At 44.5% G+C, this 23,358-nt stretch overlaps 1 protein-coding gene across 1 annotated transcript; it reads left to right on the top strand.

The window, feature by feature from the left end:
• The first annotated feature begins 329 nt into the window (after positions 1 to 329).
• On the top strand, positions 330 to 23,055 carry cacng4b (calcium channel, voltage-dependent, gamma subunit 4b). Its single transcript, XM_031813700.1, has 4 exons — positions 330 to 812; positions 17,114 to 17,197; positions 18,036 to 18,176; positions 18,610 to 23,055. The coding sequence occupies exons 1-4, from the start codon at positions 590 to 592 to the stop codon at positions 19,143 to 19,145; spliced, it is 984 nt and encodes a 327-aa protein (XP_031669560.1). The 5' UTR covers positions 330 to 589; the 3' UTR covers positions 19,146 to 23,055.
• The last annotated feature ends 303 nt before the right edge of the window (positions 23,056 to 23,358 follow it).

Here is a 23,358-nt window from a genome sequence, read left to right as displayed (position 1 = left end):
CCACGTATCTGGGTGATATCTTGGGCCAGATATCTGGGGTTTAGGATGATAATTCAGGTCTCCATGTCTTTGACACATGAACCAGGCTTGAGCTGGCTTGAGAGGTAGACCACAGAGAGAGATGTCAATACCTGACTGTCATTATTTCTCTGCAGCCCCTCCCTTCCTAGTGACATCTCTCCATAGATCAGTGATATTGACAGGTTCTGATTCCAATAAAAGTTGGTATATAGGGCAGGAGCAAACCAGGAACATAGAATCAACCTGGGGTTAAATATCAGGCAATTCAGAAACTATGAATGGCCAAACATGTGGGCTGTCTGCGCGCGTCAGATCAGTGTGGACACCGATTTCTCTCCCGTTCGGATCACTCAAGCTGGCTGTCACACGGAGTGAGCGCTACAGCTCCAAGTGAACATTGTGATCCGGTGTCACCCATAGTCAACACGTAGCCCACGTCTCAGATCCTTGGAGAGGAGAGAGGGGCGAGCAAAGCGCAGTGGACATGCGGTATGACCAGATGACCCGCCGCGCCGTGACGCTCTCCAGGTGTGTGTAGACCGGGCTCTGTTGAATAATATGAAGCGCCATGGCGTGGTGTGACCGTGGGGTTCAGACACTGCTGGCTACCGTGGGGGCTTTCGCCGCTTTCAGCCTCATGACCATAGCCATCGGGACGGACTACTGGCTGTACTCACGGGCATACATATGCAACGCAACCAATGCCAGTACGGATGACACCCAGTCACAACCCAAGAAGGCAAGGGGAGATCTTACGCACTCTGGGCTGTGGAGAATATGTTGTATTGAAGGTAAGGCAAGCTGAAATAGGTTACTCTTTCTATTATACTTTGGTAATGTGAAGTCATGTTGAGTTCATGTGGAGAACGGGTGCTTATGGGTAGCCTAATATATTGAAAAGGGAAGTATTTGGCTTCATGTTACATATTTGGAGGAAGAAGGTAATTGTCTGTCTCATAGAGGGGCTGTTTTGTTTCTACTGTCAACTGTATTGGCTTCTCTTCGCTAAGAGAGAGGAAGAGACTTAACGCCGTCAAAGGGTGCGTTTTTACGCGCTCCAAACAAGGTGAGAGTAAATAGGGTAGTCTTTAATAAGGACTGTTTGGCAGTGATATGAGCATGACAAATACATTAAACGCAGCAGGTGTTGGCCGTAAGAATGATCTAGTTTAAATACAGGGAATATGTTTCTATCTGAAGCGGCGCTATAATTCTATGAGTGGATTATGGAGAAAACAAGTAAATCAACACACTTGTTTAAAAAGTTTATAAATCACTGACAGAGTGAAGTTGGTTGATATTTTCACTATACTGTTGCTGTTTCCTAAACTTAAAGACGCTCTGAGGACCTTTATGAGTCCTGCCTTCAGGACGAGCTCTGCCTTCATTCACGTCTTTATTGTATTTGAGGGTGTTGCTTGGCAACGTCTCTCTAATTGCTATGGAAACATGAGAGACTAGGTTATAAAAATAAAAAGGAATCTGTACTGAGATCTCATTGTCCAAGCAAAGTCAAATATGATGTTCTTATGCCATTAAAGATGTACAAATGCATATATTTTTTATAGGTATAGCTAGACATGCTTGCTTAATGTAGTTTTATGTGAAGTATTTTGATAATATGTCGTGTATAGACCAGAGCCCCCAATAGGCCTACATGGCTCGTAGTCTAATTGGTCAGAGGCGGAGGCAATGGCAACAATATATTACCATTCATCCACTGCTGTTAGCCTTTTAGAATCGTTGGAATTAAGACGTTTTCAAGGTTTAGGTTCTTGTATCAAACTCTACTTGAATAACATAATGTTCCGTAACAGTTTGAGGTGGTTTAGCTTAAGTGGGTGAAACAAAGCTGCTGGCATTGCTGTCCAACAAATCACTGACTTTAACCTGTACTTGTTTTGTTTTTTTCCAAGGCTTTGGGATTTATCCTAGCCTATATGACAAGGTTGTCTTATCTTCGTGGGACCTTAGGGCTTACCACCCCAATTTGCAAGTCAAGTGTACCTTCAGTCAACCCACAGTCACTCCTGACCTCAATCCTGTCAGTAATGGTTTGAGAATACGTGTGCTGAGGGTTGTGGATATCACTAGCAAGTAGACATGTATAATTTAGTGCGCGGGAAGACACTATTCTAGAAGCACTTTGTTGTGTTCCAGTCGCAGACGGAGCATAGCGCTCGAGCAGCTGTCGGTGGTGCTGAACTGCGCGGCCAGAATGTTTGACGTAGACTAAAGCCAGAACTCATCATTTTACAAGATATTGGCCTCCTGATAGTGATTGTATTTGCTAATAAGCAACACTGTTGAAATTATAAATATGGACAACAGTTTAACACACTATCAATTTGAAAAAACTAGAAAAGTTTCCAAGATTAGCCAGGTTATTTTACACGAGGCTTCGGTGGCATAATCCATTTATGTAATCCAAAAGGTAGGCCTATGTCTGTTTCTGTGTGTTCAGCACCTATTCCAACACAAATGAGTAATCTTTCCTGATCTATCCATGTCAGCTCCACACTACAGACATCCACGAGCGCATGGTGCAGGTAATTTTTTGAAAGTCAGGCGTGGCTCGGCCCCCTTCGCGTGGCTTGGACAGGCCCATCAGAGAAAACAAATGGCTTGGCAGCCGGAGTGCAGTATCTGATGTGGTTATCACGCAGTGCTGTCATTGCATGAGTGTTTTATTGCACTGCTTTCTATAGGAAAATAACAGCTGGAAAAGGAAAGGCCGAGGAAGTGGAAAACCACATCCGTGGTTTTGTAGGCTATCAAATATATTACAGGCCATGATAGTCTAATTAGGACAACCTAGTTGATTTTTTAATATATCCCCGTCGTTTTTCAACATCCTATTCCCTGGCGTTTCTTTCAGCTCTGCAAATAGCCTATATATTCAGTGTAAACATACAGCACGGTAGTAAACATAACAGGAACAAAAAAATCTAAGACATCAAATAAGATAACAGTGCTTGATGTGTATGAATGATGTAAACGTGTGACGAAATGTTCGCATCCATTATGACGCCACGTTCCAAAACCTAAAAAAGAGCTGCATCGTCCATCAACCATCATAAATCCATCAGACATGGACACCCACATCGACTTAGTTGACACCGTGACCCTGTCAATCAAGATGGCAATTGAAATGGACAAGAGAGTGAAGTCTCGACAATTAACTGAGCTTTTGAAACGAGCCGTGGCGACCGCCCAAGGACTGAGCCTTCGACCTGAGGCCGGGGATTGGAGCCCCATTCCCAATACTAGCCCCGCGGAGAAACTCGCTCCAAAAGCCATCCAGAACCTCATGACCCGGCTGGGCTCAGGTGATTTCCGCGTGACTACTGCTTCGGCCATCAACTGTGACCTCGCCGCTGCTGCCATTGGTACAACCATTGCTAATGGACTCGCCACGGCCATCGCCTCGTCTTCTGGTAACCGTGGCACCGCCGCAGCAGCTAACAAGATCTCAGAGACCCTCGAGATCATTGAGACCCCTGGAGCGCGTGCAACCGACTCCGGGTCGGTGCAGACATCGGGTTATGATATCAGCGAGCAGATCCAGATGACATACACATGGGCGACTGTACAGCCCATGGCCTATTGCTGCGGCTGCTATGCGCCACCACAGGTGTACTATAACACATACAGCTGGGAGATGTCCAGCCAGTACACCTCTGTCACCTAAAGACAAGCAAGACAGACACTTTTTTTTCCTTACAAGATTTAGTTGTAACCTTTATTTTTACACATGTAGCAAAATAAAAGTCTGAAAAGAGAATCCAGTCTGTATGTCTTTTTTATTTAGGATAGTTTAGCTTAGCCACGTTTCATTTTTATTATATAGCTGAAAGCTGAATGGAGCAGTATGCAGCTAGATCTATAAATAGCCTAAAGAAAACAGGGAGATTATAACAGATCATGGCCAAGATGTTCAAATGTTCATAAATGACCACCATGGTCAAATAATAATAATCACAGGCAGAACAGTTGAAACTGGAGCAGCAGCAGCACGGCCAGGTGGACTGGGGACAGCAAGGAGTCATCATGTCAGGTAGTCCTGAGGCATGGTCCTAGGGCTCAGGTCCTCCGAGAGAGAGAAAGAAAGAGAGAAAGAGAGAATTAGAGAGAGCATACACACCAGACGCCATTTGAGTGGACAAGTGTCCCACGGTTGTCATGGGGACAATCATCAGTAGATAAGAACATAAGAGGATGAGACTGTGCCCAGGCGTTGTTGACGCATGGCCAGATCTTAGAGCAAGCAAGAAAGTCCAATTCACTGTACTAGTGCACATGACAATAAAAACATAACTTAAAATAGCCATCATATACTCTGCTGCTACTCCGTTTATCATATATCCTGATGCCTAGTCACCTTACCTCTCTCTATACATATCTACCCCTTTCACTCCAGTATCCCTGCACATTGTAAATATGGTATTGGAACTGACCCTGGAACTGACACTGTACAGTATATAGCTTACTCACTTTCTCGTGTTGAACTTGTTTCTAATTCTCATGTGTTTTGGTTCTACTTGACTTTGTATTTATTTTTTACACTACTTCTTGATTGCTGCATTGTTGGGAAAGGAAAGCATGAAAAGTATTTCACTGTAGGCCTACTTGTGACAATATAAACTAAGAGTTTTTATTACTAACCCAAGATAGACCAAAGTCTGTCGTTTTCATTGGAGCAAATTAATCATAGTGGGCAGAACAAGCAAGGCGGTGGGCAGAGCCAAGGACGAGTTAGTGAGATCCTATTGGCCCTTTCCAATATTTATTTGCATATTTTGCTAGGGAATGCCTACTCGGTGAAGTTCGTGTGTGCAATTCGCCCTTGCACTACTTCTAAATCTAAACAATGGAATTTTTTGAAACTTTGGGAATGGGTAACATCTACAATATGCAGTCCACTCTGATTGTTATAGATTGTAGTTTGGAAAAAGAAAACTGTATGAAGATCAAATGTTTCATCAATGAGAGAATTAGCAGAATGTGGGCCACTGGGCTTCCTCTCATCACCATATTTGGTAGTGAGTGAAAATGGCAACCGGATGCTTCACATTTATACATCTGGTGAAATATATGGCTTCCTAGTTCTATCTGTGATGAAAACTTGAAACTTGAAATTGATAGTGTAGTCAGTGCAAAAAGCTGTTTGTCACCTGACCTCACAATCCAACTTCAAGGTCCGTACATTAAGTGTGAGATATGTAGCCTCTCTGGGAGTCAGCGGCTGTGACACCAGACAGTCGAAACACATTGTAACACATCTAAAACATGGGGACAGTAAGCACTTGTTGAGCAGAGTGAATCTTGAGCTGTCCAGTGTTGAAATTAAAGTAGCACATAAGCAAGCCCTATTAGCATGAACACAGCCCACTAATGTGTTCATATTAGCCTCTGTGCTAGTTTCATTTCAGCACTGGACAGCTCATTTCTCAGTGTTCTTCTCAGGAAGTGTTCATTCTTTTGACATGTAGATTCATGGGATAAAAATGTAAAAGCAGCATTTAGCCTAGCGGCTTGTTTAACAAATTCTATCTTCAGATTGGTCAATGGCCATCTTTAATTCTATTCCGTTGTGATTGTAATTTCAGAAATTCATAATTTAGTGCTCTGGAAATCACTATTCCACAAGCACTTTGTGTTCCAATCACTGGTTCCATTCGCAGACAGAGCAGAGAGCTTGAGGGCTGTCCACTGTGTGTGGTGCCGTAAGTCTTTGAATACATTTGTCAGCAGAAGAAGAATCCCTTTTGTCCAGCATCCCCGCCCATCAGCATCCCGCCATCTATGCTATAAGCTGTAGCAGAGAGTAAGAAGCTGTCCGGTGCTGAAATCAAACCCTTGTCTTTTGTTAGTTTAATTTCAGCACTGGACAGCTCCTTTCTTACTATTGCACTCATAATTAGCTTATTTTGAATCTCGCTTGGCATTCTCAGCATGTTCCACAGGTCTGTAATTAAAATGTGTCAGCCGAAAGGCCACAAGGGTGCTAATTAGCCACCGGGCTCACACTTCCACCAGCTCTGCTACTTTTCTACTCTCCTCTGTTTTCCTCTCCTCTCCTCTCCTCTCCTCTCCTCTCCTCTCCTCTCCTCTCCTCTCCTCTCCTCTCCTCTCCTCTCCTCTCCTCTCCTCTCCTCTCCTCTCCTCTCCTCTCCTCTCCTCTCCTCTCCTCTCCTCTCCTCTCCTCTCCTCTCCTCTCCTCTCCTCTCCTCTCCTCTCCTCTCCTCTTGCATGCTGCCCTCAGCGCTGCCCCTCCTCACCCATCTCCTTCTATTCTCTTCTCTTTGCTTCACTCACTCATACTCTTCTCTCTTTTACACCTCTCTTCTCTTCTTCTGTCCTTCTAAACTCAGCAAAAAAAGAAATGTCCTCTCACTGTCAACTGCTTTTATTTTCATCAAACATGTGTAAGTATTTGTATGAACATAACAAGATTCAACAACTGAGACATAAAATGAAAATGAAAGTTCCACAGACATGTGACTAACAGAAATGCACAAATGTGTCATCGAACAAAGGGGGGTCAAAAGTAACAGTCAGTATCTGGTGTGGCCACCAGCTACATTAAGTACTGCAGTGCATCTACTCATGGACTGCACCAGATGTGCCAGTTCTTGCTGTGAGATGTTACCCCACTCTGCCACCAAGGCACCTGCAAGTTCCCATATATTTCTGGGGGGGGGGGGGGATGGCTCTAGGCCTCACCCTCCAATCCAACAGGTCTCAGACATCCGGGCTCTTCGCTGGTCATGGCAGAACACGGACATTCCTGTCTTGCAGGAAATTACGCACAGAACGAGCAGTATGGCTGGTGGCATTGTCATGCTGGAGGGTCATGTCAGGATGAGCCTACAGGAAGGGTACCACATGAGGGAGTAGGATGTCTTCCCTGTAATGCGCAGCATTGAGATTGCCTGCAATGACAACAAGATCAGTCCGATGACGCCCCAAACCATGACAGACTCTCTACCTCCAAATTGATCCTGCTCCAGAGTACAGGCCTCTGTGTAACGCTCAGTCCTTCGACGATGAACGCGAATCCGACCATCACCCCTGGTGAGACAAAACCGCAACTCATCAGTGAAGATAACTTTTTTCCAGTCCTGTCTGGTCCAGTGATGGTGGGTTTGTGCCCATAGACGGCGTTGTTGCCGGTGATGTCTGGTGAGGACCTGTCTTACAACAGGCCTACAAGCCCCCAGTCCAGCCTCTCTCAGCCTATTGCGGACAGTCTGAGCACTGATGGAGGGATTGTGCATTCCAGGTGTATCTCGGGCAGTTGTTGTTGCCATCCTGTACCTGTCCCGCAGGTGTGATGTTCGGATGTACCGATCGGATGTACCGAAGCATGGGAAACAGTGTTTAAACCCTTTACAATGAAGATCTGTGAAGTTATTTGGATTTGTACGAATTATCTTTGAAAGACAGGGTCCTGAAAAGGGGACGTTTCTTTTTTTTGCTGAGTTTATATGGGGGTCTATTGAGCCAATAAGGGGACAACGCCATAACATTTGAACCCTGATGACTAACTATAGGCCAATGGAGTACAAAATCAGGCGGAGCGCTGCTTGGTTACATGTGTTACAAATTACACTCGGGTGACATTTCAATCGGTGAACTGCCACTCAAACTCTATCATTACTGAATGATTAATTTATTCCTATATTTAGTTGTGAAGCCCAAACCAAAGAGCCAGCTTATTATGTGGGTGGGCTGCATCTATGGAGATGCTGGGTGCATCGCAATAGTCTAAAGTGGCTTCCTCACCTCATCCTTACCTGCTCTCATTCAGTTGTACTGATCTGAAAACACAGGTTTGAATGTGAATTGGAGGATCCTTACCGGTGACTTGAATTTAACCTATCCAGTTTTATAACATTGTAAGGAGACAAGGAGAGAAAGCCACTTTAGCCTATTGAGATGCACCCCGGTATTCACATTGGTGAAGATGAAGGAAAGGAGACAAGGAGAGGAAGCCAGTCTGGACTATTAAGTTGCACCCCTAGCGATCCCAGCCTTCAGCACTCCCAGCTGCCTATACTACCATAGAAACAGATTAATATGGCCGCTGGGAGCTGGACCACCCATCACAGAATAATTGTCCCTTCTAGCAATTACATTTCTATGCTGCCACCTGAGAGGACCAGGGAACAGTGTCTGGTTGTTTTATAGGCTGGGGAACAGTGTCCTATCTGTTTACAGCTATATAAAACCAGATTACTCCCCCTGATATAGACTCCAACCCACAGCCTCACTGGCCCCTTTTGATGATGTAATGGTATACTATGCGGCTGTATAGTACAGTCAGTGAATGTAAGGCTGAGTCCCAAATTGCACCCTATTCCCTATATAGTGCATTGCTTTGGACTAGAGCCATATGGTCCCTGGTTGAAAGTAGCGTAGTAGTGTACTATAATGGAAATAAGATAACATGTGGGACTCTGCCTTACATTCACTGACTGTACTATGCAGCCACCTCATGTACCATTGCATTATTGCCCCCAGGCTGTATTAATGATGCTATATATTACAGATATATGTATTGATGTTCATTTGGAGGGTATCCTTAATTAATCTTCCCATTAAAATATTAAACTGGAGAGATGATATGTCTTGAGGATAGGAAAAAGGCAGGGTAGACACCAGGGAGAGCTGAGAGAGTATAGGATATGATGCTGTGATACTGTAATGCGATTGGTCTATTCCATTGAGGCTCTCGCGTTATTGGCTGAGCTGAGTTAATTCACAATAATGGCAAAGTACATCACCCTGTCACCCACAGCAATGCTGTGCTGTGATAGCTGTTTCACTCACAGGGCATGCATGTGTGTGTGGGGGTACATTATGTCATATCTGTGTTTTGTGTTTCAAATCAAAAGGTATTTGACACATGCTTCGTAAACAACAGGTATAGACAGATGTGTGTGTGTTGGGGGATATATTTCTTGAGGGGTTAGGGGGCTGTTGATAGGGAGCCATGTGACAGGCTGTCTGTCGGTGGTTGCCAATGAAGATGTCAAAGGCATCCTTAGAGACATTATGGAAATCAGACTGTTGAAACAGAACTGGGGTTGCCATGGAGAGGATGTGCCCAGCGGTGGTCTCCCAGGAAGGGCTCAGGGACTGGTCTCTCTCTCACACTCTCTGTCTGTCTGTCTGTCTGTCTCTTTCTTGCTCTCTCGATCACACACACACACACACACACACACACACACACACACACACACACACACACACACACACACACACACACACACACACACACACACACACACACACACACACACACACACACACACACACACACACACACACACACACACACACACACATACCTTAGACATTAGACTGATAACCACCGCTCGTAAATCACAAGCCCAGGAGCCTCAGTCTCTAATCGGATTACAAATCAGATGCAATATTCTCTTTCCCTCTTCCCCTAGACAGACCGGCACACACACACACACACACACACACACACACACACACACACACACACACACACACACACAGGTGGAAGGGGCCATGGCGGCAGACAGACTGGGGAGGTTGGAGCTGGAGTCTGAGTGAGACGCTCTGGAGGAGGGACGGGGGATGGGATGAGATGAAATGGGTGAGGAGGGAAGAGGCAAGAGAGGGGAAATGCTGGACATAAATAAATGACTGCTCACCCATTACGTCCATTCTAGTAATGTCATTGTCATGTCCAAACATATCTTCTGTTAGAAAGAACAAAACACTGTCTTGGTAACGACAGTGGTGTGTTTTCATGGATGCCAAGAGAAGCCAGGCTTCCCCCAAAATTAAGAAAACATTAAATTATTTATCTTTCGTCTCTCTGTGTTTTTGTAGTTTCCCTTCAATTCAAAAGAGGCTGAATATATCTCACCAGAGAAAGCATCTGAGCGAGTAAAACAATGCCTTTCTGTTTCTCTACGTGTAGGCCATCTATCTGATGCGGTCTGGTCATAAAGAGGATGACATTGTTACCACCTGTAGCATTAAAGACAAGGGAAGCCAGCAATCATCTGGCCTCCCTTGACAAAAAAAGGATAAAATAGTCAATCAGCGTTGAGCTAAACTGAGTGTCAAAAGAAGCCAGTTTGGATTTGGCTTCACTCCTATCAAATCGCATTGAGTGCATACGTCACTGACAGAAACATCTTTAATTGTTGCATCTCATTGTGTTGTTGTCCTTCAGTGGCTAGCTAGCTAACGTTGTCCATATCCTAAATTAACCATGAGCGGAGATAAGGATTACTTAATTTTTGCTTAATTCTCCGTACTGGCCAATGATTATAACGGTGATTCTGATCCAACCATTAATTCATACATTGTTGTGCCCCGGCCTGAGAGGATGGAAGTTCAATATGTAGCTAGATGTAGAAGGCTAATGTTAACTAGCTAACGTTGCCAAGTAGCCTAGGAAAACTAAAACTAAAAATGTGTACTGTATGACAGAGTCATAGACCGTTTCATCAACATGAAAGAGAGGAGGATGGCATTTCTCTACAAGTAGGCTGTGTCAACATGTTTTTTCCACTTAAATAGACACTCACACACACACACACACACACACACACACACACAGCGAGAAATTAGAACCATGGACTGCGACATCTAATTTAGCTTACGTTGATTGTACTAAATTGTTTTTGGAATCTTTTAGTTGTCACTGTATTAGACTAAGCAGAGGTGATTTGATGATGTTGAAATGTTGAAGTTGAAATGGTCCTAGAATAGTGGAGCTCCTGTTTCTTTGCAACTTGCAGTAACTCTCTGTGGTTCTAAATCAATAGTTATTTAGAAGTCTGAAAATGTCAGAAACATGAACTTTCTTGACTATGCTGTAGGTCATGTAACTGTTTGTTACATGCAATATGCTTTGTGGACTTCACTGGACAGAGGTTACTGTCTGGTTTTGTGATGAAACGAAGGTGTGGTTGAATTTATTCTGCTCCTCTGTCTTCTTATTGTCTCTGCCTTTAAACCTTTATGACCAAAAGTATGTGGACACATGCTTGTCGAACATCTCATTCCAAAATCATTGGCATTAATATGGAGTTGGTCCCCCTTTTGCTGGTTTAACAGCCTCCACTCTTCTGGGAAGGCTTTCCACTAGATGCTGGAACATTGCTGTGAGGACTTGCTTCCATTCAGCAACACAAGCATTAGTGGGGTTGGTCACTGATGTTGGGTGATTAGACCTGGCTCACAGTCGGTGTTTCAATTCTTCCCAAAGGTGAGGGCTCTGTGCAGGCCAGGGCTGCGTGCTTCAGCACTCGGCGGTCCCGTTCTGTGAGCTTATGTGGCCTACCACTTCGCGCTTGAGCCATTGTTGTTCCTAGACGTTTCCACTTTACAATAACATTACTTACAGTTGACCGGGTCAGCTCTAGCAGGGCAGATATTTTACAACATTTTACAAAATGTCAGCAACAGGTGTGGCTGAAATAGCTGAATCCAGTCATTTGAAGGGGTGTCCACATACTCTTGTATATACAGTATAGTGTATCACGGTGGCAAGGCACATTAACTAACAGGTTATAGAGCAAACATTGCAATTATCACAACATACAGTATATGTGGAAATCTGGCTTTTCTGGGGGGATTGGCTTCCCCCGGGATTTTACCCACGCACCACTACTGGGTAATGATGCTCTTCTTCGGGACAATTATCAGTTACATGAGGTGTTTATTTGGCATATAAACATACAGACAGACTGTGTGATTTTACGGTCCTTATTAAACAGCAGACCCAGTTAATGGCTATGTGTGTGTCTCAAGGCCCCTGCTCTGTGAGTCACCCTGAGTGTACAGAGAGGGTCTCCTGGGTCTCTGACTAGCTGTTAGGTTCCTTCTTGGTGGTTACTCACGTAATAAGGCTTTTATACAGTCGGGAGGAAACTGCGTCAACCCTGTCACAGGTGTTCAGCCATTAGGGATCTGAGTGAGGAAATAGATGGTTAATACCACAACAACACTATGGTTAAAGGGGTTGTCCATGGAATCTTACAACATTCGTTCAAGACACAAGTGCACACATGTAGCAAGCACACAAGCACAAACACACTAACACACACACCACAGTAACTGTTGACAGTGACAATGCTGAGTGCTGGCTGTGCTCAACACTGCAAATAAACTCAGGTACAGTCCAGCCCAGCCCAAGGCAGAGATGGTAAGTGGCTGGTTGGCTGAACAGCAATACCACAACAACATTATGTATCCATGAACCTTCTCATCCTCTTCCCTCCCTTCCTCTTCCCTCCTCCTCATCTTCCCTCCCTCCCCCTCCTCCTCTCCCTCCCTCCCTCCCTCCCTCCCTCCCTCCCTCCCTCCCTCCCTCCCTCCCTCCCTCCCTCCCTCCCTCCCTCCCTCCCTCCCTCCCTCCCTCCCTCCCTCCCTCCCTCCCTCCCTCCCTCCCTCCCTCCCTCCCTCCCTCCCCTGAGTGTGTACAATATTACAGCAATAGGTCTCTCCCCTACCCAACACACACACACACACACACACACACACACACACACACACACACACACACACACACACACACACACACACACACACACACACACACACACACACACACACACGCGCACACACACACACACACACACACACACACACACACACACACACACACACACACACACACACACACACACACACACACACACACACACACACACACACACACACACCCTCACCCTCAGACAGGTACTTAAAGCCATCAGAGAGCCCACTCCTTTGTTGTTCCAGTAAGGTGGTTGTTTTCCCTGAGCTCAACCAATCAGGGATTCACCTCAGATGAATTTGGACATGCACTGAAATGCACGAAATACCTCTGGGTAATGCATTCTTAATCACACTGTGGTGTAATATCAGTGTGTGTGTGTTGTTCCTCCAGCATCTAACTCAAATTGGCTTTGTGGTGGCCCACGATTTATGTGTTGTGCAATGAGCTGGAATCTTAATTTGCAAGCCCCAGAGAGACGCAGGGCATTGACTGCACCTTTTTGAAAGTCATAACCAATAACCATTGCCTCACCTCACCTTAGATGAGGTTCTCATCGGCTGCTTGCTGCTTTATCTAAAGCCAATATAGGGAGAAGATAATGGGTTGAGGTGAGACAAACATCACCTTGTCGTGTTGAACACATATATGGGTCCATCTAGATCTGAGGACAAACCATTCCTCATATTCTTTTCCATTTCCTCCCAAACCCACTTCTGACACCAGTGTAACGAACCAAGAGGGGGAGTAATGGAATAATGTATTCTGCCTCCGAGGAGAAGATGAAGTTCAGTTGAACAAGCTCTCCATGAGCTTCATATCTCAGTGTTAACCAGCTTGCTATAGTGGATTAATATCTCAGTGTTAACCAGCTTGTTATAGTGGATGAATATCTCAGTGTTAACCAGCTTGCTATAGTGGATTAATATCTCAGTGTTAACCAGCTTGTTATAGTGGGTGAATAAAATATGTGTCCTACAGTGCTATTCATCACTAAGTTATGAGAATCTAGAGCTTTTCAATAGGAGGAAGGCAATACATTTTTTAAATGAGATGCCATTTTCTATTCTCTTATATTGTCCCCCTGGGGCCCTTATCTTCAAGTACTGTATTAGTCTAATGTGTAAGAAATGAACCGGGGTCAGTTCCTCAGATTTTTCACACACTGTGTGTAAATATAAAAAGTACTGTGCAATATTGAAGAGCCCTCATTGCTGCTCAATCAGCCTACTTTTCCAACCTGATGGAGGAGAATAAAAACCATCCAACATGTATTTTTGATATTGTTGCAAAGCTAACTAAATCGCAGCATTCCCCAAGAGAGGGTGGCCTTCACTTCAGCAGTGATGAATTCATTAACTTCTTAGATGAAAAGATCATGATCATTAGAAAGTATATTACGGACTCCTCTTTGAATCTGCCTATTTCTCCAAAACTCAGTTGTTCTGTCTGCACAGAACTGCCAGGACCTCGGATCAATGGAGACACTCAAGTTATTTTATCCTGTATCTCTCGACACATTCACGAAAATAGTCATGGCCTCTAAACCTTCCAGCTGCTGACTGGACCAGAAGCAGTGTGTGGGTAAAATCACTAAGGAAGCCACCTCTGTCCAGTGAAGTCCACAAAGTATATTCCATGTACAGTAACAGATAGTTACATGACCTACAGCATGGTCAAGCAAGTTAATGTTTCTGACATTTTCGGACCACTAAACAACTATTGATTTAGAACCAAAGAGAGTTACTGCAAGTCACAAAGGAAACAGAAGCTCCACTATTCCAGCACCATTTACACTTCAACATTTCAACACCATCAAATCACCTCTGCTTAGTCTAATACAGAGACAACTAAAAGACACCAAAAACGATTTAGTCCAATCAACGTAATCTGAATATGATGTGGCTGTCCATGGTTCTGATTTCTGTGTTCGTGCAAGTAGAAAAACATGTTGACTCACCCTACTTGTAGAGAAACTCCAATGCCATCCTGCTCTCTTTAATGTTCACGAAACAGCTTAGTGCTCTGTCATACAGTACACACTATTATTTCTTGTCCTAGGCTACCTGGCTAAAATACTTGCTCGCTAGCCTAACTTCCATTTGTGGGCAACATTAGCTAGTTAACATTAGCCTTCTACATCTAGCTACATATTGAAATTCCATCCTTTTAATCATTAGCCAGTACGGAGAATTAAGTAAAAACAAACTCCAAATCCCTGTCTCCATCCATGGCTAATTTAGGAAAGGGCCAATTTTAGCTAGCTGGCTAGCTAGCTACCGGAGGAAAACAACACAACAAAATGCAACAATTAAAGTGTTTCTGTCAGTGACGTATGCTCTCAATGGTATTTGATAGGAGTTAACACTTTTTTAATGCACCTGGACCATGCACAGCTGAGGTCGCTCAGTTCAGCTCAACAATGATTGGCTAGTTTTGTATACTATTTTTGCCAATGGAGGCCAGATGCTTGCTGTCTTGGACCAGACAGCATCAGATAGTCGACCTACACGTAGAGAAACAGAGAGACTCTGTGTCGCTCAGAGGCTTTCTCTTGTGAGATACATTCAGCCTGTTGCAAATTGAAAGAATAAAATGGCAGCCATGAATACACGTCACTGTACTGGACCCTATTCCAACTAAACCACTGAAAGAGCTACTTCCTGTGCTTGGCCCTCCTATGTTGAACATAATTTGTATCAAACTCAATACAAGTGGCAGTAACGAAGCCTCTCCTGAAAATGCCAAAGCCTGACCCCCCCCCCCCCACTAACGGCCTATATCGAATCTCCCATTCATTCCTCTCAAGCATTTAAAATAAAAGCTGCCTTCCTGAAGACAAATAATGTATACGAAATGCTCCAGTCTGATTTTAGACCCCATCATAGTTCTGAGACTGCACTTGTGAAGGTGGTAAAGGACCTTTTAATGACGTCAGACCAAGGCTCTGCCTCTGTCCTCGTGCTTCTAGACTGTAGTACCATGTTTTGACACCATCGATCACCACATTCCTTTGGAGAGGTTGGAAACCTTCTCTACACGGCCAAGTTCTTACCTGCTTTAGATCTTATCTGTCAGAAAGATATTAGTTCGTCTCTGTGGATGGTTTGTCCTCTGACAAATCAATTGTAGGTTTCAATATTCGTCAAGGTTCCATTGTAGGACCACTTTTGTTTTCACTAGACTACTGCAATGCTGTACTCTACCAGGATAAAGCACTAAATAAACTTCAGTTAGTGCTAAACACAACTGCTAGAATCCTGACTAGAACCCCAATTTGATCATATTCACTGACCCCCCTGTCTCAGCCTCCTGTGTATATTCTGCAATAGTCTATGTGCTGGGGTGCTAGGGTCAGTCTGTCCTATCTGGTAAAATTCTCCTGTCTTGTCTGGTTTCCTGTGTGAACTTAATAAGTATGATCCTTCTAATTCTTACATCTCTCTCTCCCTCTCTCTGTCTGTCTCTGTCTCTCTGTGTCTGTCTGTGTCTGTCTCTCTCTGTCTGTCTCTGGCTCTCTGTGTCTGTCTGTGTCTGTCTCTCTCTGTCTCTCTCTGTCTCTCTCTCTGTATCTCTCTCTCTCTCTGTCTGTCTCTGGCTCTCTGTGTCTGTCTGTGTCTGTCTCTCTCTCTGTATCTCTCTCTGTCTCTGTGTGTGTCTCTCTCTTTCCCTCTCCCTCTCTCTCTCCCTCTCTCTGTCTGTCTCTGGCTCTCTGTGTCTGTCTGTGTCTGTCTTTCTCTGTCTCTCTCTCTCTGTATCTCTCTCTCTCTGTGTGTGTCTCTTTCCCTCTCCCTCGCCCACTCCCTCTCCCTCTCCCTCTCTCTCTCCCTCTCCCTCTCCCTCTCACTCTCCCTCTCACTCTCACTCTCCCTCTCTCTGAGGACCTGAGTCCTAGAACCATGCCTCAGGTCTACCAGGCCTGATGACTCCTGGCGGTCCCAGTCCACCTAGTTGTGCTGCTGCTCCAGTTTCTGCCTTTTTGCCCGTGGCTATGAAACCCTGACCTGTTCACCAGCCGTGCTACCTTGTCCCGGACCTACTGTTTTCGACCCTCTCTCACGCTCTCTAGTGCCCTCCCTCCCTCTTTCACTCTCTCTCTACCGCACCTACTGTCTTGACCTCAGAATGCTCGGCTAGGAAAATCCAACTGACATTTACTGAAGATGTGCTGACCTGTTGCACCATCTACAACCATTGTGACTGAAGAACGATCTAGCCTTAATTGCCATTCACTCTTATAATCTCCACCCGGCACAGCCCGAAGAGGACTGTTTACCCCTCAGAGCCTGGTTCCTCTTTAGGTTTCTTACTAGGTTCCTGCCTTCTAGGGCGTTTTTCCTAGCCACCATGCTTCTACATCTGCTTTGCTTGCTGTTTGGGGTTTTAGGCTGGGTTTCTGTATAAGCATTTTGTGACATCTGCTGATGTAAAAAGGGCTTTATGAATACATTTGATTTGATTTGATCGACGATGTAAGTTAATAACTGAGGTCTGTTCCTCAGCTGTTTCAGTCACTGTGTGTAAATGCAATGCAATGTTTCTTCCAATGTCCTGCAGGGATTAACGTAGGGAGCTGTTACCGTATCAACCACTTCCCAGATGATAACGACTATGACACAGACAGCTCAGAATACCTCCTGCGTGAGTGGTCATTGTCTCTTCTCTTCTTGACTTCTCTCCTCTCCTCTTCACTTCTTTTCTCGTCTCGTCTCATCTCTTCTCTTCTCCTTTTGTCTCCTATCTTCTCTTCTCTTCTCTCTTCTCCTTTTGTCTCCTATCTTCTCTTCTCTTCTCTCTTCTCCTCTTCTCCTCTCTTCTCTTTTCTCCTGTCCTTCTCTTTTCTCCTGTCCTTCTCTTCTCTTCTCTTCTCTTCTCTTCTCTTCTCTTCTCTTCTCTTCTCTTCTCTTCTCTTCTCTTCTCTTCTCTTCTCTTCTCTTCTCTCTTCTCCTCTTCTCCTCTCTTCTCCTCTCTTCTCTTTTCTTTTCTCTTCTCTTCTCTTCTCTTCTCTTCTCTTCTCTTCTCTTCTCTTCTCTTCTCTTCTCTTCTCTTCTCTTCTCTTCTCTTCTCTTCTCTTCTCTTCTCTTCTCTTCTCTTCTCTTCTCTTCTCTCCTCTCCTCTCCTCTCCTCTCCTCTCCTCTCCTCTCCTCTCTTCTCTTCTCTTCTCTTCTCTTCTTCACTTCTCTTCTAATAAATGTTCAGACCTCGTAACTGTGTGTGTAGTAATCCTAACTGTTGTTACTGCTCGTCATTTAAAGTTATGGGTATTTTTTCTTATATTCCCCCAAGACAATAGACTTTAAAGAGTGATTTTATTCAATATCTAAAACCCACAGTAGCACTCAGTGTGTACAGAAAAAAGCTGCAGGGAGTTTTTCCTCTGACTGTTAATCGTGCCTGAGTGTGTGTGAGTGTGTGTGTCCATGTGTGAGTGTGTGTGTGGGCATGTGTGTGTGACTAACCATACCTCTCTCTATTCCAGGTATTGTGCGGGCGTCCAGTGTGTTTCCTATCCTCAGCACCTGTCTGTTGATGCTGGGGGGGCTGTGTTTGGCCGTGGGACGTATCTATAGCAACAGGAACAGCATCCTGCTTAGTGCCGGCATCCTGTTCGTAGCCGCAGGTAAGCCACGCCCCCTTCAGGGCCTGACACACACACACCCTTCAGGGCCTGACACACACACACACACCCTCATCAGTTACCTGTGCTCGGTCTGAATTGTGAAGTCCATTCACAGCGCAGGCTGAGAAGGCCATGAGCTGTCCTCTACGTACATTAGAGCAGTGTGTTAGGGCTGGGGAGGTCAGTGGCACCGATCATTAAGACTGTTCATTACTTATCAGACCAGAGAGAAGATGTGTTCTGGGATCTCTGACTGATGACTAGTATTATCCAGAGGCCTGATTACACATTCCTCAAGTCAGGGCTGAAGTCTGATAGGAAAACCAATGGGGCTGAGAGATTATCTGATGTTCTGTCTCTCTCTGTCTCTGTTTCGGTGTCTCCCTCATATACACTCTCTCTCTGTGTTTCGGTCTTTCTATAACTCTCTCAGGCCTGAGTAACATCATTGGCATCATTGTCTACATCTCTAGCAACGCCGGCGACCCCAGTGACAAGCGGGATGAGGACAAGAAGAACACCTACAGCTACGGCTGGTCCTTCTACTTCGGAGCTCTGTCCTTCATTGTGGCCGAGATGGTGGCCGTCCTGGCTGTCAACATCTACATCGAGAAGAACAAGGAGGTCCGTTTCCACGCTCACCGCGACTTCATCCGCTCCATGTCCTCCTCCTCACCCTACTCACGCATACCCAGTTACCGCTTCCGCCGGCGGACGCCCCACTCCAGCTCCCGCTCCTCTGACGCTTCGCAGGAGCACTCGCCGGCGAGGCTGAAGGGTGGGACCTCAGCAACGGGGCCGTTGGGAGAATTGACCATGTACACGTTGACCCGTGAGGGGGGTCTGAAAGGGGGCGTGACGGAGAACGCATACAGCCCCGAGCACGGCTCAGGCGATTTCCTGCAGTTGCACAACTGCTTCCCCAATGACCTGAAGGACGGGGTCAACCGGCGCACCACGCCAGTGTGAGAAGAGCTTTAGACGGGCCGGTGGAGTGAGGAGGCCCCCCTGATGTGGATGGAGGATGGAGGTGGGCCTTTGGGGATAGGGGACCCCATGGTAGCCTGTCACACTGGAGAATCAGAGTCAGAGTCCGTAGTTCCAGGGAAAGACGGAGCCAGTGAAAAGACAAAGCCCCTCCTCAGTGAAAAACAACATGAGGACGAGGACTGAGGACATGGACAGAGATATAAGGTTAGAAAATGTTGCCCGTGACATGGTTTCTAAGGGTCACTGGACATAAAGAGTGCTTGCTTCTTTCCTGGTGTTCCTTTGTGCTTTTTGACTGCAACAGACTAGTCACCATCATTGTTTGTGTCGTACACTACATACAAGAAAACCATTCCCTTTAAAATGTGTCCTTGAACCGCGTAAAAGAGAAGAGAGTGGAATGTTGATGGATTTTTATTGCCAATGTGTGTTGGGAAACTGTTGAGTGAATTGTTCAATGTACAACATTTCACACTATTTTACCTGCTTTAGGTATCGAACGTAGTTCAGCTAAATGTATTGTCCAACCTGAAGCCCTCTGTCACCTTTGCATGCTACTGTATAGCCTACTGGAGTAGAGCTCTGTGTCTCTGTGTTATCTGTTAGTAGCTACTGTGTGTCACTGTCAGTTTAATAGAGAAATAAGGATTGAGGATTGAGTTCTCAACAAAGCCATTCTTTTGTATCTGGGAAAAACTAAAGGGACATGACTGACCAGCGAACCCATGTTAAACTTAATTGGTTGTAGTTAGGGTAAGGGGTTAGGTTAGAGGTTTGGTTAAGGTGAGGGTTAAGGTTAGGGGTTAGAGTTATGTTATATCATGCCCCTTTTTTTCCTGCAACCATAGTCATTTAATTCTAGACACTTCTATTGTTAAATGACCATCTGTTATAAAAATAAAAAAACACATCCAAACAACTGCTAATTTCCGGATTAAGAATGTGTTGTTGTACATTTTCAAGTTTAGAAGGGAAATAGCACCTTTGAATGTGCATACACTGAATGTACAAAACTTTAAGAACACCTGCTCTTTCCATGACATAGACTGACCAGGTGAATCCAGGTGAAAGATATGATCCTTTATTGATGTCACCTGTTAAATCTACTTCAATCAGTGTAGATGAAGGGGGGAGGCAGGTTAAAGAATGATTTTTATACCTTGAGACAAATGAGACATGGATTGTGTATGTGTGCCACTCAGAGGGGGAATGTGCAAGACAAAAGTGTCTTTGATGGTAGTAGGTGCCAGGCACACCGGTTTGTGTCAAGAACTGCAATGCTGCTGGGTTTTTCATGCTCAACAGTTTCCAGTGTGTATCAAGAATGGTCCACCAGCCAGGCAACTTGACACCTGTGGGAAGCATTGGAGTCAACATGAGCCAGCATCCCTGTGGAATGCTTTCGACACCTTATAGAGTCCATGCCCTGACGAATTGAGGCTGTTCAAAAGGACAAAAGGGGGTGGAGCTTGATATTAGGAAGGTGTTACTAATATTTGGTAAACTTAGTGTATGTTTAATTATTTTTTAAATTGATACTGGATTGATGACATTTCATCCATAACTGCTAAGTCTAACCAGCTGTCTTAAAACTTATCTCTGATACCCTTCATCCTATAGCAACCTCAATTCATCCCCATCTCATCTCATGACATCTCTGGGTCAAAGATCATTCCTACTGCTCAGTCCCCATAGAGTCCAGTCCAATATGGCCGACCTGATGATGTCAGTGGAACACCTATGGACATTCTGCAATCTTTATTTATTTCTATGTCAGTCCCCTTCCTTCAGTGTTCTAATCAAAAACCCTACTGAGATTTGACATTGTGGGGGCACTGGTCACAGCAAAAGAGCAGCTAACAAAAGCCGACTCGCCCAGGAATTGAGAGAGCACAGGACGTCTTTCATCTTTTCAACAGCCAGGCAGCTGGTTGGATAAGGATCGAGGACCAACAGAGAATGAATTGGCTGAAAGTCTGTCTGTCTGCCTGCCTACCTGTCTTTCTGCTCTCTGTCTGGGTAGATGTTTTCTAGATCTCCACCATCCAGTGCAGAACAGAGAAGTTGATCTGAAGGTTGGGAGAAAAGAAAGTGAGCCATCTCTCGAGAGGCCTTGTGACAATCCACATCTGTAACCTGGAGCTCCAGTCATACATGGCATCATTGTCCTCCAAACTTCTCTTCCATTTTGATTTCTCAGGAAATATTCCATTATAGTTTCTACAGTTCAACCCCTTGAGGTTTGGAGATTCAAGGATTCACTGCTTTATTGCCATTGTTGTGAGGAAGAGAACTGGACTATGGGCGGGGGATTTCAAAGTGGATGTTTGTCCCTGAGGGGCCACCGTAAACAGGAAATGCTGATATCATTGTGGCACCATTGAGAGTAGTTCTAACTCTGTTCTTACTCATCTGTTACAGTTGGAAACAAACGTGTGGTGGTTTGAAATGTGAAAATGTATATACAAAAGTCAACACAAACCATTTATAGAGAGAGTATTGCTGAATTCACATCACATATTTTAATAGAATAATATATCAAACAAGATGTGATGATGGAAAAATACTTTGATAGTTTGTTGCATCGGTGATGCTTTTTACTCATGGAGGTGGATACCATTGTTCCTGTCTGGGATACCATTTAATACACTGATGTAACAGTCAATGAGTGAATGGGTGTGGAGTCAGGCCCAGAGAGCAAAGGATTCGGGAAAAACACGCTTTAATGTCCAAAAATTAACAGGAACAAAAATAGTATACCCAAAACAGGTGTAACTATAAAACAAAATAGTCCCCTGATGTGAAATACTAGGACAGCGAGAAAACCCAACAAAAACCACTAACACCTCTCAGACATACAGGAGAACAAGCCCGCACAAACAGAAGCGGGCTAAATGAACTTAAATAACCCCACCCTAACAACCAAACAATAAACAGGTCAAACCAATTAGACAAAACCAAACGAACACAGAACAAAGGATCGGTGGCAGCTAGTAGACCGGCGACGACGACCGCCGAGCGCCACCCGAACAAGAAGGGGAGCCACCTTCGGTAATATTCGTGACAACTGAAAACACATTCCTGTTTCTTTCTGTAGAGTGATGAACGTAGAGGGAGAGGAACACATCTTTTCTATGACTCAACAGCTTTAATGTGCTTTCAATGTTCTAAACAGGACTACTATTGAGCCTTGCTGTAATAACAATAAAACACACACACACACACACACACACACACACACACACACACACACACACACACACACACACACACACACACACACACACACACACACACACACACACACACACACACACACACACATACACACACCTGTACTCTGTTCTCTATATTTCTTTCAGTCTCCATCCAACAGTCAACATAAAGTTGTTAATATGAATGAGAATAAATAAAATTGGGGTAAAACCTCTTGTTCATTGGCTTGTGCATGTTTTGTCTGTCGTTCTATTGTGTGTCTGATTCCCTTCAACTTCCCTATTGTTTATTCTCTTTCAGGCAAGACAAGTGTAAAACGTATCACATCTCAAATCTAATGCATAGGCATAATAGCACATACAAAGTGTCAGTATTCATGTATTCATTCTCTATGTTTTATTTATTGGTTTCAATAGAAGCTGCAATTCATGTTCAGCCTCGTTCTTTTTTCTATCCACAGATGAACTGTACAATGTCAGGAACATAAAACACCAATCTTAACTGAGCAAGCAATGCAGGTTTCAACAGGCTTTTACTATTGATCTGAGAGCTGTACCTTTTTAAAAGCACAAATCAGATTGAGAGTAGCACGCGCTCCAGCAGGTGTATCTCACTGATCATCCCTAAAGCCAACACCTCATTTGGCCGCCTTTCGTTCCAGTACTCTGCTGCCTGTGACTGGAACGAATTGCAAAAATCGCTGAAGTTGGAGACTTTTATCTCCCTCACCAACTTCAAACATCAGCTATCTGAGCAGCTAACCGATCGCTGCAGCTGTACATAGTCTATTGGTAAATAGCCCACCCTTTTTCACCTACCTCATCCCCATACTGTTTTTATTTATTTACTTTTCTGCTCTTTTGCACACCAATATCTCCACCTGTACATGACCATCTGATCATTCATCACTCCAGTGTTAATCTGCAAAATTGTAATTATTTGCCTACCTCCTCATGCCTTTTGCACACATTGTATA

The sequence above is a fragment of the Oncorhynchus kisutch genome, unplaced genomic scaffold (genome assembly GCF_002021735.2).
Source record: "Oncorhynchus kisutch isolate 150728-3 unplaced genomic scaffold, Okis_V2 Okis06b-Okis10b_hom, whole genome shotgun sequence".
NCBI lineage: Eukaryota > Metazoa > Chordata > Actinopteri > Salmoniformes > Salmonidae > Oncorhynchus > Oncorhynchus kisutch.
Note: the sequence above shows the minus strand (reverse complement) of the source record. Positions and strands in the feature narration are given on the sequence as shown.